Below are 19925 nucleotides of genomic sequence, written 5' to 3'. Positions count from 1 at the left end.
CAGCTAACAGGTTGGAAGACATAATATTTCATATTTTATCTCCAGTATCATTTCCTGTTATCAATGGTTCTGTGGAGGCAGCTGGTAGTACTCTGTGAGTGCCGAGTATTGTGAAGGTGAAGTGAGATGGCAGTGGCGACAGCAGCAGGACAGAAGGTGTGGCAGGCTTGTGCAGTACGGAGCAGCATCACCTGTCTGTGTGGGCGTGCAGGGTTAGGAGCCCTGAAACATTTTTGAGCTTCATTAAGAAGTGTCTCTGAATCTCTTTTTGAGAAAGCCTAAAAATGGAAAGGAATAGAGAGAAGGGAGACCTCAAGTAAGCAAATGCTAAGCCTTTAAAAAGACAAAATTAAGAAAGCAATGTTGGGGCTGTCTGTAGCAGGGAAGAAAGGAAGAATGCACAAGAGTAGAAATTTGCAATAACTACATCTGATCAATGTCATTACAGAGTGGCCTGGAAAGTCTCCACCGCAAATAAAATAGTTGAAGATCCCACGTGTCAGTCACATAGCCATGTCTAGAGATATAGTTGTCTACCTTATATAGGTCAAATGCTTAATTTACTTAGATTTTTTATTTTCATTTCAAAGTTAGTTGTTACTCTGCAGAACTGTCAAATCTAAGTTGTCAATTATGAGGACAGCCTAAAATATCTTGCTTGATAGATAAGTAATTTAATTGCTCTGTATTAAACTTTTTGCAAATGCCTATGGAAAACAGTAAGAATTTAATTTAAAAATACAAATTGTGTGGTCATATCTTTTTCACATAATGACGACTTATATGATGACAGCGTGAATTTAAAAAAGTCTCTTTGGCAAATAAATACAAGTTTTTGACAATTTATAATCTATGAGGCTGACATTTAGTTTTTCACTGCTAGACTTTCTAAGGCCACTTAACTATTTTTCCAAGAAAACAGTGTTTCTGATAACACAATATGACCTGCAAGACCAGCTTCTGCAAAACAAGCCATCCAGGGCAATTGACAGTTAGCAAAATTTCCATTGGCAGCTACATTTAGAAATCCCAGAGGTCTGGTCAAGGGTATGGTGATTTTTTTTACTCCTCAGTGCAGTTAGATATCTTTATGTTTTGATAATGTTCAGGAGGTTACTGAATGTTTGTTTCCCAATTCCTCTGATTAATCAAATTTCATTTTTAAATGAAAATAAAGATTTATTTATATGGAAAAGGGTAGGGAATACATTCTCTTTTGGGGTTTTTTTTGGGGGGGTGAAGTATGGACTTTTTCAATAGAAAAAATAATAATTTTGTTCAAACATTTTTAATAAGTAAAGAAATGTATTTACAACTGTGACAATCTTACATATTACAGTAGTTTTTAAAATCCGAGCTTCTGGCACAGACGACTTCTAGAAATCAAAAACAAACTATTTCCAATGTAAGGGTGAATACAAGCATGTATATTCCTAGACATATAAATAACCAAGTGCAAATAAGACGCTTAAAATAAGTGTTACATGCTTTTCTTTCTGACTTATGTTATTTTTAAACAGTTCCTTCAGCCACCAAGTGACATGATGGTTCCCTAGTAGTGTTTACCACTCATGATAACTTCATCTGCCCCTGTTGTCCAAACAGATAAAATCCAGCACTCCAGAGACAGTGAGGCACATCTTTCCCCTGTTATTTGTAAGCTGACATGAGATGAGGCAAACAGACACCTTCTGAAGTTTTATGCATGCTGTTTTCTCTCTGTGCTGCAGCAAGAAAAGCCTTTTCTTTTAACCTGGTTCCCTTTGAAGAAGTGACTCCGACACCTTCATGGCCTCTAAAGGTAAGAAAAACTATGGCCAGCTAATAAATGTTACCTTAAATTATGACTAAAAGTATACAGTTGTTGAGTTATAATCAGTGACATTAATACTTTAAAAGCCATCATTTATTTCTTTTGAACATTGGAATTTAAAATTTTTAACTCCAAGGAGAATGTTGCATTAATAAACTCTCTCTCTCTCTCTCTCTCTCTCTCTCTCTCTCTCTCTATCTGAGAGAATGTAAAAGTTCAGATGTAAAAAACATATTTTAGTTGTAATGGATATGAACCTAGTGCATTAATAATAAAAGCTGTATAGCCAAATAAGAATGGTAATATTTAATGTCAAACACAAGGACAAGACAAAAATCACAAATTCAAAGAGATCTAAAGAACACTTTTCACATATATATTTGAAAGTATTTTAGAATAATTCACATGACTTAATTTCTCATCCATTGTTCAAACTGTGTTATACATCAACCTGTTATAAATAATGCAACATATGTTAATGTTAGACCTTAAATTTGAAGGATTACAAATAAATGTTTCTGGCTGATAAATAAAAAATCTTTCAAAAGTTTTTGACAGTAAATTAAATATAAGAATTCAAACAAAAATATCTATTTCAGCAAGCAGATCAATTAGGGACTTGAAGGGAGAGGGACTTGATAAAATTTCCCCTAAATACCTAACCCTACAGAAATATCATTACTGCTCTTAATTTAAAGAAGTTTTAAAAGGCAAGAGATGTGCTTTTTAAGCATAAAAAGTTACATTCTCACTAAAAATACTTGTGATACTTGCATAAAAATGAAATTATTACACGTTGCTATTCCATTATCAGAAAAAAACTTTATACACTAGAGTATAATAAAAAGTTTAGTATAAAAATTATGATTTGTATAATTTGCAGAAACTTTTTAATCTAATTATGAGGATGATTTCACAAATTTACAGTATTCTAAATCAAACTGATGAGCCACTAAAAGAATTATTTATCAAACCTCACTTTAAACACTATTTACTATTAAACAAATGAGGTTATCTTTTTTTTAATCAACATTTAATGTAGCCAAGTCTGAGATTCACTGGGAAAACTTACAGATTTGATATACACAAGAAGTAAGAAAATCATGAATTATAATATGTTCACATTTTATATTTGATAACAAACAAAAATCTTGACAAGTATTTTCTTTCATTTATTTGACACTAGCACTTAGTCCAAAATGCTTCATCACTTTATAAAATAAGAGTTATAGCAACACAGTAGCCTGTAAGGTAAAGAGTTGCAGAGTGTGTAAAATATTTATAAGCTAGTTATACATTTTTAAAAGAGTAGATAGAAATTCAAAGCCAGATAGAAATTCAAAGGAGTTCCTTCTTCATCTGGTGGTCTGGGTCTTTGAAGAAACTTGTGACTAGAAAGCAATATTATGTTCAAACTATGATTAATCTACCAAAAAGGCAGTGATATTCAGTAATGATGAGAACTTAAGACTAAACTTAGAGGAAAAACTTTAGGTGGAAAATTAACACTCCTTCTGAGGTGTACTCACAATACTTACCATATGCTGTGGATAAAGTATCTGTTACAGATCCTATGCTACTAAGTTGAAGTGACAATGTGGCTACCTTTGGAATTAGCACTCTTGTTTGAGGAGACAAGTCTAATTATCATCATTATTTATCTAAAACATTTTTAGGATAGTTTTCTTCAAGTATATTCAAAGATATAATTTATAATTCTATGATTATTTTACCCCATGAAACTGTATTGTCAATTAACATTTTCCCAGATTTAAAAGATACAGTAAAATTCCCCTTGCACAAACTTTCATGAACTGTGTGTCAAAGTTGAAGTGAAACTGCTGTAATCTATTATTAATGATGTATGTGCCACTCCAATCTTTCTATATGTATAATGAGAGTATTTAATCAAATATTTGTGTAGCTGTTATAAATTGTGTGACTCTAGATCCAGTTTACTTGTCTCTCCCACTCATTTGTCTTAAATTAAAGTCAAGCACCATATACTAGCACTGTAGACAATGATGTACCACAAGTATTATGGTGATCCCATGCCATACACACCTCATTACTTCAGTCAAATTATTTAACTTTTTCTCAAATTGCTAACAGTAGTCTTCATCATTTATTTTTCTCTGAATTAAGGATCAAATGATGGTGGCCATGAGTATACAAATAAAGGAAAAGACCCTAAAATAAGAGGTAGAAGAAGATAATCCACCATCTAAATTAAGAATTGACAAATATTTTAGAAGGATTATATGAAATTGCCTGAATTTAAATATGTGTTGAGATTTTCATTCTCTTGCAGATACACACAACCAAAAAGGTAGAGGGCTACCTCATTTTCTTCCTGGAGTTCCGGACCCAGGCCGAAGTTGTATCATCTCTTCTTCCCATCCAGGGAACCAAGTCTGGCAGCCGGGACCCCACCCACCAAGCAGCTTCCTGACAACAGTCAGTGTCCCTCCTGGTCTAGAGTATTTAAGCCAGGTGTTTATACCTTTTTATTTCCATAAATGTTTTCCCCTTAAAATTAATACAAGCTTAGTTTCTTGTTTTTCAGTCAATGTTGAAAGACTTCAATAATTTACTGAAGCAAAATAGACTTTAAAAATCATGAAATATAAACTTTTGATTTTATTTAGGAAGAATCTGTTTTCTTTTATTGCTAATTATATCTTCCTCATTTACTTGACAGAGTGAAGAAACTAAATATTTTTGATAGAGCTATTTAGCACATTTATCTACCTTCTGTTTGCCGTTCAGGCATTGGCAAACTTATCCTGAGGAATTGTCTAATATGTCTTAATCACCTACAACTATTTATTTAAAAGAATATTTATTGTGTACTTGGTATACTCAAGGGACATAAAATATATGAAACAGCCTCTCTCACCCAAACTTCTTACAACCAAATTGGCAAAATAAAAATTGTTGATTAAAGATGAAAGTATTCATACAAAAGCCAGGTTGCTACATGCAGTGGAACATGTCTGTAATCCCAACTTCTTGGAAGACACAGGCCAGAGGATCACAAGTTCACAAGTCGGATATCAGCCTAGGCAACCTAGCAAGACCCTATCTCAAACTAAAATTTTAAAAATGGCTCACGACGTAGCCTCACATGCTAGAGTGGTTGCCTAGCATGTGAAAGCCCAAGGTTCGATCCCTCTCTTCCCCCTAAAAAACCAAGTAAACACAAATTCTAACATATGCAGGTATAAAGAGACAAAGGTTGTTAAAGCCTAAAACACTCAGGCAGACTTTTGCAATGAGCTGAGAGTTCAACCATATCAAGAAGGAAGATGAAAATCCAAGGGAAAGCAAGATTTTGTCTTCTGATACTAGTGCATCTTCAGGTCAGTTTTCCTGAAGGATAATTGCTGCTAGGTGCAGTCACTATTCTAGTCATTGCAGAGTAAGCAGTAACTCAAGCCTTGTAATAATTCAGATAACAAGGGCAACCCGCTCTCCAGACCCGCTTCTGTCTCTCTTAGAAGCTTTCTTTCTCTCAGTAACCGCTTCCTATTCTTAATCTAAAAGAAAATTCAGTTAACAAAGATCATCATCTGAATTATATCGCAAATATACAGCAATTGCAGTGTTTATACATATATATATAAAATTGTTATTTTTGTAATTTGTTCTACAAAGATTGGAAACATGCTTACACTAATATTGAGATGTCAGCACATCTGCTGCAATTTTCAGCTTGTTTGGCATTCTTTCAAACTATAAAGTCTATCTCCTTTATCAAAATCAAATCTCTGTGTTAATTCCCTTAAGGTACATGAGATTTCTGTTATGCCTGATAGGGTTTAAACTGCATGCAGCATATGTTCCTGGGAAAATGTTTATAATTGCAGATGCCTTCTACAGAAACCCACTGGCAGACAAATGTACTTTAGAGACTGGCAAGCTCAGGGAGATATGTAAAAGAGCTGGAAACGCTAACTTACCATCTTCCATCTGCAGGAAGGATCAGCTGTAATAGCTGACTAGAGTTGATTAACTGCTGCAAGCTGTTTGGGAATGTTGTCAGACAAGGTTTTGCCAAGTATAAAAGTGATATACCAGTGCCAGAGGGCTGAGGTTTGATGATCACATATGGTCATCACATATTCTTCTTCCATCCATGAATGATGACACACCCGGAGCCAGATGCTTGACATGTATACATTTTTTTAACATCCAATAAATAGAAATATGAACACATGAACAAATTTAGTACGTTTTCCAAAAATATACTTTCCTGAATCTTCTTCAGAAAACAAACTATGCCTCAAATTGTTGAACATTTTACTTCTGAAGGTAATAACTTAGTCACTTTATACTAAAAGAACATTTATTTACTTTGAACCAGTGTACATACATATAAAAGGATGCATGAGCATTTCTAAAATGTTATACCATGAGTCTTTAAATAAATTTTTAGGATTAACTTTGAACTAAAACTTAAATTACATTATGAACATTTGAAAATAGTACATTCTGCAATAAGTACTCATAAAATCATACAGTAAAAATCTTCTTATATAAAAAGTCAGGCAATTATTTAAAATTTTACAACATTATGAAGTCTGTCCAATGATTTCTGAGAAAACTGTTTTCATAAACAATTTGAAAAGAAATATATACATATGTAATATAAGTTAAATCTAACGATAAAGTTAATAGATTCTTTTTAGATTGGATTTACATATTCATAATTAATAACATTTTATCTTATAATATGAATATAGAAAATGAATTATAATAACTATAGCTAATGATAATTATGCAATAATGAATCATTAAAATTTAGTCACCTATAGGCATGAGAAGTTAAAGTCACATGTAAATATTTATATTATTTTGAAATACGTAAACAGTACTAATGGAATCAATGATACTCATAAATCAGATTTTTAAAAAAGGATTCTTAAGCTGTATATCCAAGGCTGTCATTGTATTTTCATTTCTAAAGCTTTCATGCTTAAGCAATACTTTACTTGTCCTGACATCTGAATATATAATTCATTCTGTTTAAAATTTCCATCAATTCGTAGTCCATCAACCAATAGAAAAGAATGGAAAGGGTCTGTTTGGACCTTGGTTTATTAGTGGCTCAAGGCTACTTAAAGGAAACTACAAGAACAACAAAAATCAAGACCCCCAAAACCAGGAGATTTTCCCACAAGGAGAAATCATATCCAATCTGATTACAGAGTATGAGGTAAGGATTAAAGGAAATAGGAAATAAAGGCATTCATGCTTCATAGTGTCACTTAAGAATTATTTCGTCTAATTTCTAAGTTGAATAATATCAGTAACATGACAATTTAGAAATCATATCAGAATTGGCAGTGATTTACGTGCCTTATAACCTTGATAAATTCCTTAATCTCCAGGAGTTTCCTTACATGTAAAATTAATATCCACCTCTCTGAATTTTTGTGAGGATTATACCAGACATTGTGTTAAAATATGCAGCACAGTGACGGTAGTCACTAGATAAACAGCTATTTTTGAAAATTAGAGAAGCACAACTTCTCTTTTCATTATTGAGATCAATTAATAATTTCAAAATTTTAAGACTAAAATTAGTTTTGTAACACCAATATTCAGAGCTCCTAAACTCAAATACCACAGTCTTGACTCCTTATTTCTCCATTCCTGAGTTACTTCTAATAGAGACTTCTGCTAAATAATCACGTGAGCCTCTGTGAGGTTCAGCTCTTCTTTACCCACAACTCCCCATGTCCTCAAAAGAGGTCAGAACTAAAGCCATGCATTGTAAAAAACTTATTCTAATTTTTAAAAAGTGTTTTGTCATAATTATTAATATGAATTTAGCATATCTTGGATCAAATATCTGAAAATTTTGAAGAAAAAAATTGTGAATCTGAAAAAAAGAGGTGACATGTATTCTTTTACCAATACCAACATTTTAAAAAGAGGAAATAATATTAGTCTTACTCTTATATCAATATATTCAAGGAGCATGAGGGAAATAATGTACCTTCAAGTTTTATGGGTTTGTGGTATCCAACCAATGTCAAATTTTAGTAATGATTTGCTAGGTTTAATGATTCCTGATGAGTGTATTAATATAAAGAGAATAAAGTGAATGAAATTTTAAGGTGAAATAAAAAGTAAAGCATTAGAAATATCAACAGTTGTAACAGTGTTCAGGGTTTTGCTTTAGTGAATCTTCAAGTAGTGAAGATCAAATTCAAATTATACACAAAGAAATATCACATTGTTTCTCTGGTATGAGAAACTGAAAGTGTAAATAAAGACCAAAAATGTATACTAGATATTGTGAAATAAGAAAAAAAAATGTTCAAATGGGCAGGGGCACAAGGGAGGAGAGAGGGGTAAAGGAAAGAAGGGAAAAGGAAAAAAAACAGAAAAATAAATAAAATGGAAACAAACTTTTTGTAAGTAAAGAGGGGAAGAAGGGTTGCAGGGTGGGGAGGGGAATGGGAAAAAAATAAGAATCAAGAGAAATCATGTACAGATACAAATTCCCTATGATGAATGTGATCATTTTGTATATCTAAGTTGTACCAATAGACTCAATTAATTTTAAAAAACAAAATATACACAAAGTTATTCTAAGAACACATGCTTTATATTTCCTTTTAAAAATCAATTTGCAGTGCATATTTTCATAGTCATTTTGGACTATCTATAGACACAATCTCTGCAAATCAATCTTATTTTCAAATACAGAAGATAAATGTCACATACTCAGTAGCAGAAATCTTATTTTGCTTATATTGATATTTTGTTGGCATCTACAGATTTTTTTTCTAGCCCAAAGGAAACTATGACTGGGAAATACTTTTTTAAATAAACCTTTTCAGTTTAAACAAAACTGTTTGAACTCTGATGGGAATGAGTTACAGGTTTGCAGATTGACACTAAGTTAGGGAATATGAGAGGTGGCTAGACATTCATTCAAGACAATATTAAATTTCTTTCTTTTTTTTTTTTTTTTTTTTTGGTACCGGGGATTGAACTCTGGTCCTTGCGCTTTCAAGGCAGGGCATCAGTACCACTGAGCTAAATTCCTAGCCCTCTTTATTTCTTTTAAAATAAATTGTGGGAAATTTAAAACATCTTAGACTTGTTTCCATGGCCTCTTTTTTCCCATTTTCACACACACACAAGCACAAAATTAAACCACAAGCATTATTCTTGGTAATTTCACCTTGGAATTTTCAAGAGTTAGTGCACATTTTTACTTGAGTAATACACATTTTATCCTTGTTTGCATCATGAAATATAAGACCTTTTCAAACAGTTTAGTACAGAACATGAAAATCATCTAATTTCATATAGCATCAGAAGTAGGTTTATGGCAATATCTCCAGGGGTTTATGGTGTATTATGATATAATACATTTTATCTTCTTTATGTCATCCTCTAACAGTTAGACCTGATAATTATACACCAGCAAGTGGAGCTTCTTGGAAGTAAGTATATTATATTCTCCATTTATTAAAATTGTTGAAAATGCTTTAGTTTTCAGAAGTTTCTTAACTTCTAAATACATTATAAACAATAACATTAACCGTGTAGAGTAAAATTAGATTAAAAATAGCATTTGACTTATTAGTAAAAACTGAAAATCAAATAATTACTATGATTTAAATAAAACTAAAACTACAGAACTCTCTAAGTCTTTGTGTTATTGCAGGCCAAATTCTAAAATTATATTTGTTCCTAAAATAACTGAAGGTACTTCATCATTCTCATGGAAGTTAGTATTTAAATTTCTTAATAGTTTCAGAAATCAAAGATGAGATTAAATAACAAAAACCCATTCAAACAAAATGCCACTGTCTTATCATTTCATCAGTGATTAACCAAATAGGCATATTATTTATCCATATACAAATTTATGAGAATGACTGATTTCAATTTACTTAGATATTTTCTGTTTATAATAATCTACATTATTTCTAAGACATGTCAAAACTTAAATATATATTTGGATAGTACACAGCTACAAATATATTACCAGAGATTTTAGATACAATCATTATCATGACTATATATTGTACCAATAACTTGCATAACCATGATAGAATCAGTTTTGAGTAGTAGATTCTTCTTTACAGTATTAGTTCTTTAGTTGAAGAATGATACTATATTTGTGATCATATTTCTGAATCAAAATAAATTGATTATATAGCTTTATCTCAAGAGTTTACCAGATTTTTATGGCTAAGTCCACAAAATTTAAAGCATGAAATTAGATTTGTATAAAATTAAAATAAATTAAATAAATAAATAAATAAAATTAATAATTGATCTGTTACTCTATTTCCATTGACTAACACCTCCCCTTTACTTATTTAAGTGTTGATACTAGCTAATGCATTGTTTTGTAAAATGTTCTTTCTCTGTTAGTGATTCTTGGCACTGAGACCTCCAACAAATATGAGATTAAAAACAGCTTGGGACAAAGAATCTACTTTGCAGTGGAGGAAAGCATCTGCTTTAATCGAACGTTCTGTTCCACACTGCGATCCTGCACCCTGAAGATCACAGATAACTCAGGCCGAGAGGTGATTACAGTAAACCGGCCCTTAAGGTGTAACAGCTGCTGGTGCCCTTGTTACCTACAAGAGGTGAGTTACAGGCTCTCAGTGTCTTTTATTTATTTTTTTTAAGGTTAGACATTATTTCTTTAAGATTTTTGTCTGAAGCTATGAGGCAATTAATTTTTCAATTGTTTGAATTTGTATGTTGTGTTTTAATATCAGAACAGCTTGAGTATTTGGTGAGTCACTAAAATTTATTCCTTTCCGACCAAAAACTGTGGTGGATTCTGTGATGCTAATTGATGAAGACAGCTCAAGCATCATGTAAATGAGACATATCCTCTTTAATCTTTGTATTAGCCGCAGAATTTTAATGTCTGTAAGTTCCACCATTCAGCAAAACTACCTTTGGCTTCCTGAACAGTAGTAAAGTCCAAGGTGTTCTAAGGTGTTCTCTTCATCAAGTGTTACTTAACATGGGATTTCACACTCCACTTGCCCATTTATGACAAATTCTAAGTAGAGATTACCAAAGGCAATGTTATGGTTCAAGAGGCAATAATAAATTAGCTTATTTAAAATAGATTTTCACATTATGCAATAAAGCTATTAAATAATTCTCATGAACATAAGCAATTATCTTGTTAAATTGACACACAACTTTTATTTATTTTGCTTACTTTGATATGACATCTCTATGAGGTAGAGAGAGCTGGTGTTATGCTCCACATCTTGCAATCAAGGCAACCAGAAGAAGTGGCTTGCCTATGATCACATTCAGAAAATGCCATTGATCTAGATGTGCTAATTTAACCCCAAGCTTCTCTGTTGAAGATCTGTGTATAAGTGATGTCCTTAGGACAGTGACAATAAATATTAATATCAAAGGTGACTATTTGAGTAAGTGTCTAACAATATCTATTGAAGTTAGTTCTCTATTTATAGGTAAGCACTTGATTAAGTGATAAAATGACTCAAGTACTCAGTCATGAAGCCTGACTTTTCATCCTCCTACTGAGCATATATGTAATATTAATATACTCCAAAACTAGTGTAAACAATAATAAGTATACATCAATTTTTAAATTTCTGGTAATCAATATTTTATATCTACAAAATAGCTTAGTGTCATATAAATAAAAACATAAGATGTATCTTAATAGCCACTAATTTTTTAATCTCTTGATCAAACCAGTTTCTTTAGACATCTCAGAACAAATATGTATAACTCTAAGCAGTCAAGTAAACTCACCTCTGTTCATCCAAGTACACTACAGACATGAACATATGACTGTGAACTTGGTAAGAAAAGTGAAAAGAAGCTTAGATGATGAGGAGCTGTCTAGGTTTAAAAGCAAACACTATATTTTGTTTGTACCCATGCTGATTACTTTACTAAATGATTTGACTTGGATTATATAAATATATAAGTAATAGGATCAAATACTAAAGTTGTGCCTAAAAATGAAAAAAAAGTCAAACTTCTAGTTTTAATACTTTAAAAGATGTGAACCAACAATCAAATTGGTGTTTAATAACTGCAACGCTGTAAAAAGTGTTTTTTAAAATTAAATGCAAAGAATCTGAAAGTTGACAATCTGAAGAGGAAAAAAAAAGATGGAACATTTAATAATTGGTAAAAGGGGCCTAAATAGATAAATGTATGTTGTGGCTGCATCTCAGAGGAAGTATCATGAGTTACCACATGGGGATAGCTATGGTTGACCAAGGGTTGTACTTGGAATAAAATGGCAAAGAAGCTACTTGTAGTGTCCCAGGACCAAATGATAGTCATGAGGCAGTTCTCTTAAAGGAAGTGAAAAATAAACTCTTATGCATGGTGTAAAACATATCTGTACAGTGAATTTTTTTGGTGTCTATGACAAAGGTGTTATATAAATGTCAAAAAGACACTGCTTTATAATTGTAAGATGTAGATATTTAGAATAACTTGTACAAACCTGACGGAGTGCTATTTGGATGTAAATTTTCATTATAAAGCAATTACAATATAATAACTTTAGAAAATCTTGTTTTATTCTTATCTCATCTTGCAGTTAGAAATACAAGCCCCTCCTGGTACTATAGTTGCTTATGTTGCACAGAAGTGGGACCCCTTTCAGCCTAAATTCACAATCCAAAATGCAAACAAAGAAGATATTTTGAAAATTGTTGGTCCCTGTGTAACATGTGGCTGTTTTGGCGATGTGGATTTTAAGGTATGATTGACAAAATGAAGGAAGTTGTCATTTAGATTTTGTTTTTTTGCAACATAATTCAATTTTTACAAAATTCAAATCATAAAATATCCCTGAAATAAATTTAGAAAATAACAGTAAAATAATCTAGTAAGCTCATTATTTTGTGCCCATTAATATGAATTTGTAATTCCAGATGTTAAATTTAAGAATTTAAAAATATACTATAAAAATGTACTACCATTAGCAAAGATATCTGTTGTAGACTACAAGTTTTATTCAAAGTAATATTTAAAAAATTAAAATTAATGGTGGCTATAAAAAATATTTCTTAAAAATATATTTAGCTGGGTAAGGGATTTAGCTTAGTGGTTCTGCTCCCTTCCTCGCAAGTTCAAGGTCCTCAGTTCATTCCCCTGTACAAAAAAAAAATGTGTATATATATATATATATATATATATAGAGAGAGAGAGAGAGAGAGAGAGAGAGCTAACTACAATGGATAAAACTATAGTTTCTTACTTAAAATAACAAATGTCTCATTATTTTAAAATCCAAGCCTTTGAAAACCAAAATTTTCAAATACATATAATTTTGGCTTTTTCAGATAACCAAAAAAATTTTCAAAAAATAGTGGTTTCTGATGGTTTGATTTAAGTAGAATGATAAATGCACATTGTAAAAAGCAAATGTATTTGTATAGTTTAGGTCCTCAAATTATGTATTTTATTTCCAGTAAACCTGGTGGTCACATAGCCTACTCCAGGTCTCATTTCAGTTTTCTATAATTAGATGTTAAAATAAATAGTTGCAATTTCAGTCTGTAATAATACGAAGTATCTAAATAGATTTCCTCAGACATACATTTTAGGCAGAAGAGGCAGCCTAGTTTAAAGCATACACTTAGTTTTTATTCATTCACTTATATATATCCCACCTAGGACATTCCAGAGACTTCAAGGTAAATAATTTACAGAGAATACATTACAAATTTTGGAGTGTTAGATGTACTAATTTTAACTATTCCAAAAGAATATGGCATAATATTTTAAGAGCAGTATGATTAAGTAAAACTTAATCTTAAAAGTTTTAGTGTTTATAGTATTGAAATATCCTAAATTACTTTTTTCTAATTTCTATATTTTACTACTACATGAAAAGTTAAAATTTATATTAAATAACTGTCATCATGAAACAGGGTAAGAAAATGCATAGTTGATAAAACTCCTGAAAAAGACTGACAGACTTTGATGTCAGATTGGTCTGAATTTTCTATAGTGTCCATTAGCTCAGAACATTTTTTAACATCAAAATAGGACTAAAGCTTAAAAAGAAATGACTTGACAAATGTCTTCAGCATAACATAAAAAAGCTATTTAACAATCTCTGATGTTGTTTAATGATTTAATAATTATATAGTGTTAGTTGATATATACATATAACTGGAGAAGTCAGCTTTAAAATCTAGATCTCAAGTAAAAGAATTCCTTCTTGCTTAGACTGTGTAATTGAACTGTGTACCTGCTGCCATCTTGTGGTTGCTTGGAATTATTTATTGTCATTATATTCTCAATCTGCATAAAAAAAAAAGAAAAAAGAGCGGCTTATGGTGGATTAGAAAACTACCATAAAATCATAATTCTTGGAGAGTGGACTGGAAAGTTAAATTTACAAACTTATGCTTAAAAGAATGAGTAACATAGAATTGTTACTTAGTGTTGATAAAATAATTCATTTCTCTTGTGAAGTAAACATACCAAGAAATGTAAAACCATCTCTTTTTACCTTCGGATTTAATAGCTCTTGTTTTCATTTCAAAGGTGAAAACCATTAATGAAAAGCTCACAGTTGGGAAGATTTCAAAGTACTGGTCTGGATTTGTAAATAATGTTTTCACAAATGCTGACAACTTTGGAATCCATATTCCTGCAGATCTCGATGTGACAATTAAAGCAGCGATGATTGGTGCTTGTTTTCTTTTTGTAAGTATGGTCTTAGTGAGTATGAGTGACTTTTCTACTTCTCATTTGTCAGTTGCTATAGAGCCAGTCCCGGTATGGATCCGACTTTTGACCCACAAAGTACGTTTTTTTGCATAGAAGGCTAGTTTAGGACTAATCTGTTTCTGTTTCTATTCTTCAGAAATCAGAATTTAGAAACCTACATTTCTCTCCCAGGGAAGGTGACAGAAGGCTTTAATGCCATCACTCTGGGGGGCTGAAGCAGTAGGATTGAACGTTTGAGACCAGGCTGGGCAATTTAGTAAATTAGCACAACCCTATCTCAAGAAAAAATATAAAAGAGCTTAGGCTGAGTTCAAAAAGCCGGGTTGCAACCCAAGCACAGCAAAAAACAAAACCCAAAAAACCTCTACATTTCTAATAGGCAGCCCCTTTCAAGGACTGAGGCCCCATGACATCCTTCTCATTATTTTCTCAAAAACTGAGTTTTGCTTCCCTTTCATTGTCAATTTAGGTTTGGGGCATAGTGACACTTTACCTAAAAAATATATAAACATTAATATTACATGATTCACCTTGAGTAAAGTTCAGGACTATTTCATTGCTTAATAGTGAGCCAGGTTATATTCAGAATATGGAGAGTACAACTTTCTTGCCCTTCTACACTGAACACTGATACATTAGATGTCACAGATAAGTTAATAGCTTCCAGTTGCCATTGTTACAAAAACACATCCCTTCCTTTCTTTCCAACTTATAATTTTGTTCAAAATATCTTTTGGTATCTGGAGACTGGTGAAAAAAGTAAAAACAAAAAACAAAAAACTTGTGTAAAAATACTTGGCTACGTCCTGTTCGTAATCCCCACAACATTTCTTTTTTAAATATATTCACAAAAACTCATGTAATTATTAAATAAATGCACATTCTTCTTCCTATTTTACTCTTCAGGGTTCCAGGGTCTTAAGACTTACAGTTATGTGATGTGTTCTGCTGTTGAACAAAGTCAGACCTGCTGACTGAGTCTCTTCTAAAGACTCAGTGGAAAAATATATTAATTAAAAATAATACCCTAATCATATCACTGACGAACATTCAGAGTTCAGTACAGAAATAGAGATATGTATCTACTATAATTATTTCTTCAGTGCTTTAGAGGAATTAATTTAACTTCCTGATTCCCTATCATTAGTAGAAGGTAGAATTAATACGTGAATCCAAAAAGTGCTGTATTTTTACACGTATTATTTAGTCACTTAAACTAAATTTCCATTTTCATTTATAAATAAAGCCAATTTATAAATAAAACCAGTCACCTTACCTGTCACCAAATACTTGTCCTCTTTCTCATTTTCTCTATCCATATGAAAGTCCTTTATCACTTCCTGTTTACTCTTCTCATTTTTGATCATTCTGCACTTTAACACCAACCTCTCCAAATACACACACACACACACACACACACACACACACACAGCTTTTCCAAGACCTTAATTAGACCTTTCTGATTAATGCTCACATTTAATTTTCATATTAAAAATTACTCAGGCATAGTGGGCCATGCCTGTAATCCCAGCACTTGTGAGCCTGGGGAAGGAGGATCACTGAGAATTTGAAGCCAATCTGGACTATAGAGTGAGTTCAAGGCCAGTCTGAACTACAGAGGGAGATCTTGTCTCAAAAAAAATTGTTAAAAACAGATCATGTATGATGTGATCTATTCACCTACTTTTTGTAACAGATCACAAATATATGCTCTCAAAAATAGTACTACATTTGCTCTATCTCAAACCTTACTTATTTTCTTTTGTAGTAAGTTTTAAGATTTACTAAATTTACTGACTTTATCGAAGATTTCTAAAACTGATTCTCTTGAACAAGTCTATTTCCCTACTCTTCATTCATAATTTTTGAAAGATTGACAAAATGTATGTTTAATAAATGTTGATCTAGATTCTGCTCAGAATGTGGTGTAAAGTAGCTTGGAATCTCGTTCAAAGGCAAAACCTCAGACACCAGCCTAGATGCATCACAGCCAGTTTGTGAACAAGAGGCCTGACTGACTCCTCCATGCCATATAAATTTGAGATGAGTTTTAAACTTCGGGACCTAAAGGAGAAACATATACACTGAGAGTAGTTAGTGACAAACATACACTTCTTTCTTTAAAAATCATAATATTAAAAAATTGCACTTTTTTTCCAACGTAATTTTGTAACAATTTCTCACATGCATTTTCAAGAAAATTTACTTGCTATGTATATACATAAATTTCATAATTTATTCTCTATTATAACTTCATATACTGATCTTGAATGTCTATAATCTAATTCTGCAGTTTTGATCACCCCAGATTTTGACTAATAACTATGGCCTGACTAAGGTAAGGTTTCTAAGTTACTAACACTGAGAAATTTAACACATAAGTGTCATAAATCTTGAAATTTTTCACTTTTTCTTCTACTGATGAGATGTTGCTGGAACACCACTGGGAAATTTAATTACTTTATATAATCAAAGCTTACATGTCAGACTCTTGATCCTAATTGCTCCCTTTTTGTAAATTCACTCATATTCAGTTTATTTATTTGTAGGATTTTATATTCTTTGAACATTCACTAGCTGGATTATAACAAGCAAGATGACAAAACAATAAAATATGCAGAACATATTTCAGTAAGTAAAAGGCAAGTTTAAATGATCTCTTTCCCTTTGAAGATGTCTACATTTGACACTGTCTAATTCCTTTTCATTTTCTTCTAGACATCCCTTGGGCTGTGGATTTCATTTCTGAATGGTTTGAGTATTTGTTTTTTGTTATAAATGTTAATTATAATATTTATTAAACCATAATCTAATGAGGCAATTATCTAGTTGTGAATGCATGATAGCTAAATACACAATTACCAGCCTGAACACAAGGTTTCTTTGAGAGATTACCATCTTTCATTTTATCCTTTTGAAGTTATTGCAATGGTAAGGATGAAAGATGAGAACTAAGGCTTACAGTATCACTAATGAAAATTCAATGTTTATAGAAGACTTTGAAATTTTTCTGGTAATAAGGGTGGTTACTAATCAAGAGGACTGAATTTCTAAAATATTTTTTCAAAAGCAATCCCTTCTGAATTTGTTTATTAATTTTCTTATTGTAGTGAGATGTTTTACTTTATATTAGAAAAGTTAAATATAGAGTAAATAGTATGTTTAGGAGAGTAACGATTGATGTTTTCAATTCATTTCAGTGGCAGGAAGCAGAGTTATAGTCTACGAGTTAATTAATATTTACAAAGAAAAGTGCACTTAAATATCCACTTATGCCAGATATTTCAATAAACATACAGACTTCTAAATTAATAAAATCAGTGTTATTTACCAAGAAATTTATCTAGTCATAATGAAATTTTAGCTCAGTAAGGTATCTAAGACTCTGAAGATGAAAAACTGAAAAATTCTAGGCCTTAAAAAGAACCAATCAAAAACCTGAATCTGAGACAAGTGTGGAAATAAAAAAGCACAATAAATTAAATTAATTCTTTCTACTTCTTACTGTTTTTGGAGTGCTCCCAGTTACTATACCCTAGATGTCTACATGTTTCCAAAGTTCACACAAGATGAAGATTCTTTTTCATAATGAAAATAATTCTTTCCTTTTTCAAAATTAGGTAAACTATTTCTTTTAAGCAAGGCACCCTGTAGTCATTTAGGCTCTGCAAGTCAATTGTTTGAAATTAGGAACTAATCATATCCTGGAAATATTACATGTGGTAGTTATCTTACCTCAAGTAGTCCACAAAATCAGCTTACTTCTGGGTTCTTATGTAAGGGCCTTATGTTGTATAAGGTGAAACAGAACAGAGCCTCTTTCCTATTTTCTGGTTCACTTTCTTAAACATTCTTTGTTTATACTTTATGCCTTCACATTTTCTGATAACCTCATTCACTGACATGTAGAAAATATGAGTGACCTCAGTCAACCATAAAAGAACTTTTACTTAGGCAAAACTGTTTAGGTACTAGCCACGAAAAATAATGTTACACATAACACACAAGTTATCTCCAAGTCATATTATGATCCCCCCAGTGATCTGCATGCTGAGAGCAATCAGGGAGCAATAAGGAACATAAGCCCTGTGTGCAATAGATACCCCCTTGAGATACTGCAACCTTAAACTTACAGTCTTTCAGAATCTGCTCAGGATTCCCATTCTATCTGTTGTAGGGGAGCTCAGCATTTTTTCCCTTTTCCTTTAGTTTATTTCAAAGAAAGGGTGTATGGTTTAAACTCATTTGCAACTATTTAAGGAAATGACATTTTAAAGCTGATGCTTATTGACTAATAAGATGGAGAAAAAGTCACTATATTTTGAGTTGTGGTTCCTTTCAAAACTCATGCTAAACTTAATAACCAAAGCAACAGTATTAAGAGGTAGAAATTTTACAAATGATTTGATCATTGAGCTCCTCTTGGGAGCAGATTTAAAACCTTAAATAATATTTCTCACCCTTTCCACTTTTCTACAATTCTCCTCTCAAGAGTATGCAGTACTGGGGCTGGGAATTTAGCTCAGTGGTCCCACTGCCTCCCTCGCAAGTGCAAGGTCTTGTGTTCAATCCCTAGTACCAAAAAAAAAATAAAAAAAGAGTATCAGTACCTAAAGCACCATCTTGGAAGTGGAGATCTGCTCCTTATCAGGTACCAATACTGCTGCGCCTTGCTCTTGGACTTCCTAGCCTGCAAAACAGTGAGAAATAAATTTCTATTCTTTATGAATTTCCCATTCTTGGGTGTTTTGCTGTATAAGCAAAAACAAATTGAGACAATAACTAACTTTTCCTGAGAACTTAGTACATTCCAGACACCATGCTTTATAGAAACTCCTGGTAGAATAGAAAAATGAAATGATAAAGGAAAATTAGGCACTCAATTGAAGACTACCTGGGAACCTATATTTTCCTCTATTCACTCTACCCCTGCTCCATGTTCCAAATTTTCTTCCTAAAGTTGATTCTGCTTTCATATCTTCTGATTGTGTTTTATTTTTGATTTCTAACATGAAAGATTCATGTAACCAAGGTCACAACAGCTGCAGCTTAGACTTTCACTATAGTCAGCTTTCCCATTACTGGAAAAAAAAAATCTTGACATCCGTAATTTAAAGAAGAGGTTTAATTTGGCTGACAGGTTCAGAGGTTTGACTCCATGGCAGGAATATCATGATGGAAAGGCAGGCTGGAGCAAATTCACTTTATGGCAGCAAGAAAGCAGAGCACAAGAAAATAGTGCCTGTGAGAGATGCACATCCCCAGTGACCCACCTCCAGTTAGGCCTTACTTCTTAATATCACATTAATCCACTGATATGTATAGTGCCCCATAGTCAAATCATTTTTCTAGGGTCTCTTATTCCTAT

The 19925-nt window shown here is 32.2% G+C and overlaps 2 protein-coding genes across 2 annotated transcripts in view; one reads left to right on the top strand and one right to left on the bottom strand.

Annotated features, from left to right (window-relative positions):
• Positions 1–19925, bottom strand: part of LOC147825275 (uncharacterized) — a 122825-nt gene that overhangs the window by 48107 nt on the left and 54793 nt on the right. Inside the window, exon 3 of the mRNA XM_087186304.1 lies at positions 19168–19247. Within this exon, the coding sequence (XP_087042430.1) occupies positions 19168–19247 (80 nt within the window). The remainder of the gene's footprint in view (positions 1–19167; positions 19248–19925) is intronic.
• Positions 1789–15579, top strand: Plscr5 (phospholipid scramblase family member 5). The gene is made up of 6 exons (XM_087185957.1): positions 1789–1801; positions 4125–4306; positions 9237–9279; positions 10220–10440; positions 12411–12572; positions 14372–15579. The coding sequence occupies exons 1-6, from the start codon at positions 1789–1791 to the stop codon at positions 14648–14650; spliced, it is 900 nt and encodes a 299-aa protein (XP_087042083.1). The 3' UTR covers positions 14651–15579.

Source organism: Heterocephalus glaber, unplaced genomic scaffold (assembly GCF_053883595.1).
Source record: "Heterocephalus glaber isolate CG9 unplaced genomic scaffold, H.glaber_assembly_v1.0 deba00001504, whole genome shotgun sequence".
Classification (NCBI taxonomy): Eukaryota; Metazoa; Chordata; class Mammalia; order Rodentia; family Bathyergidae; genus Heterocephalus; species Heterocephalus glaber.
The sequence above is the reverse complement of the archived record's forward strand: the minus strand, read 5'-3'. Positions and strand labels throughout refer to the sequence as shown.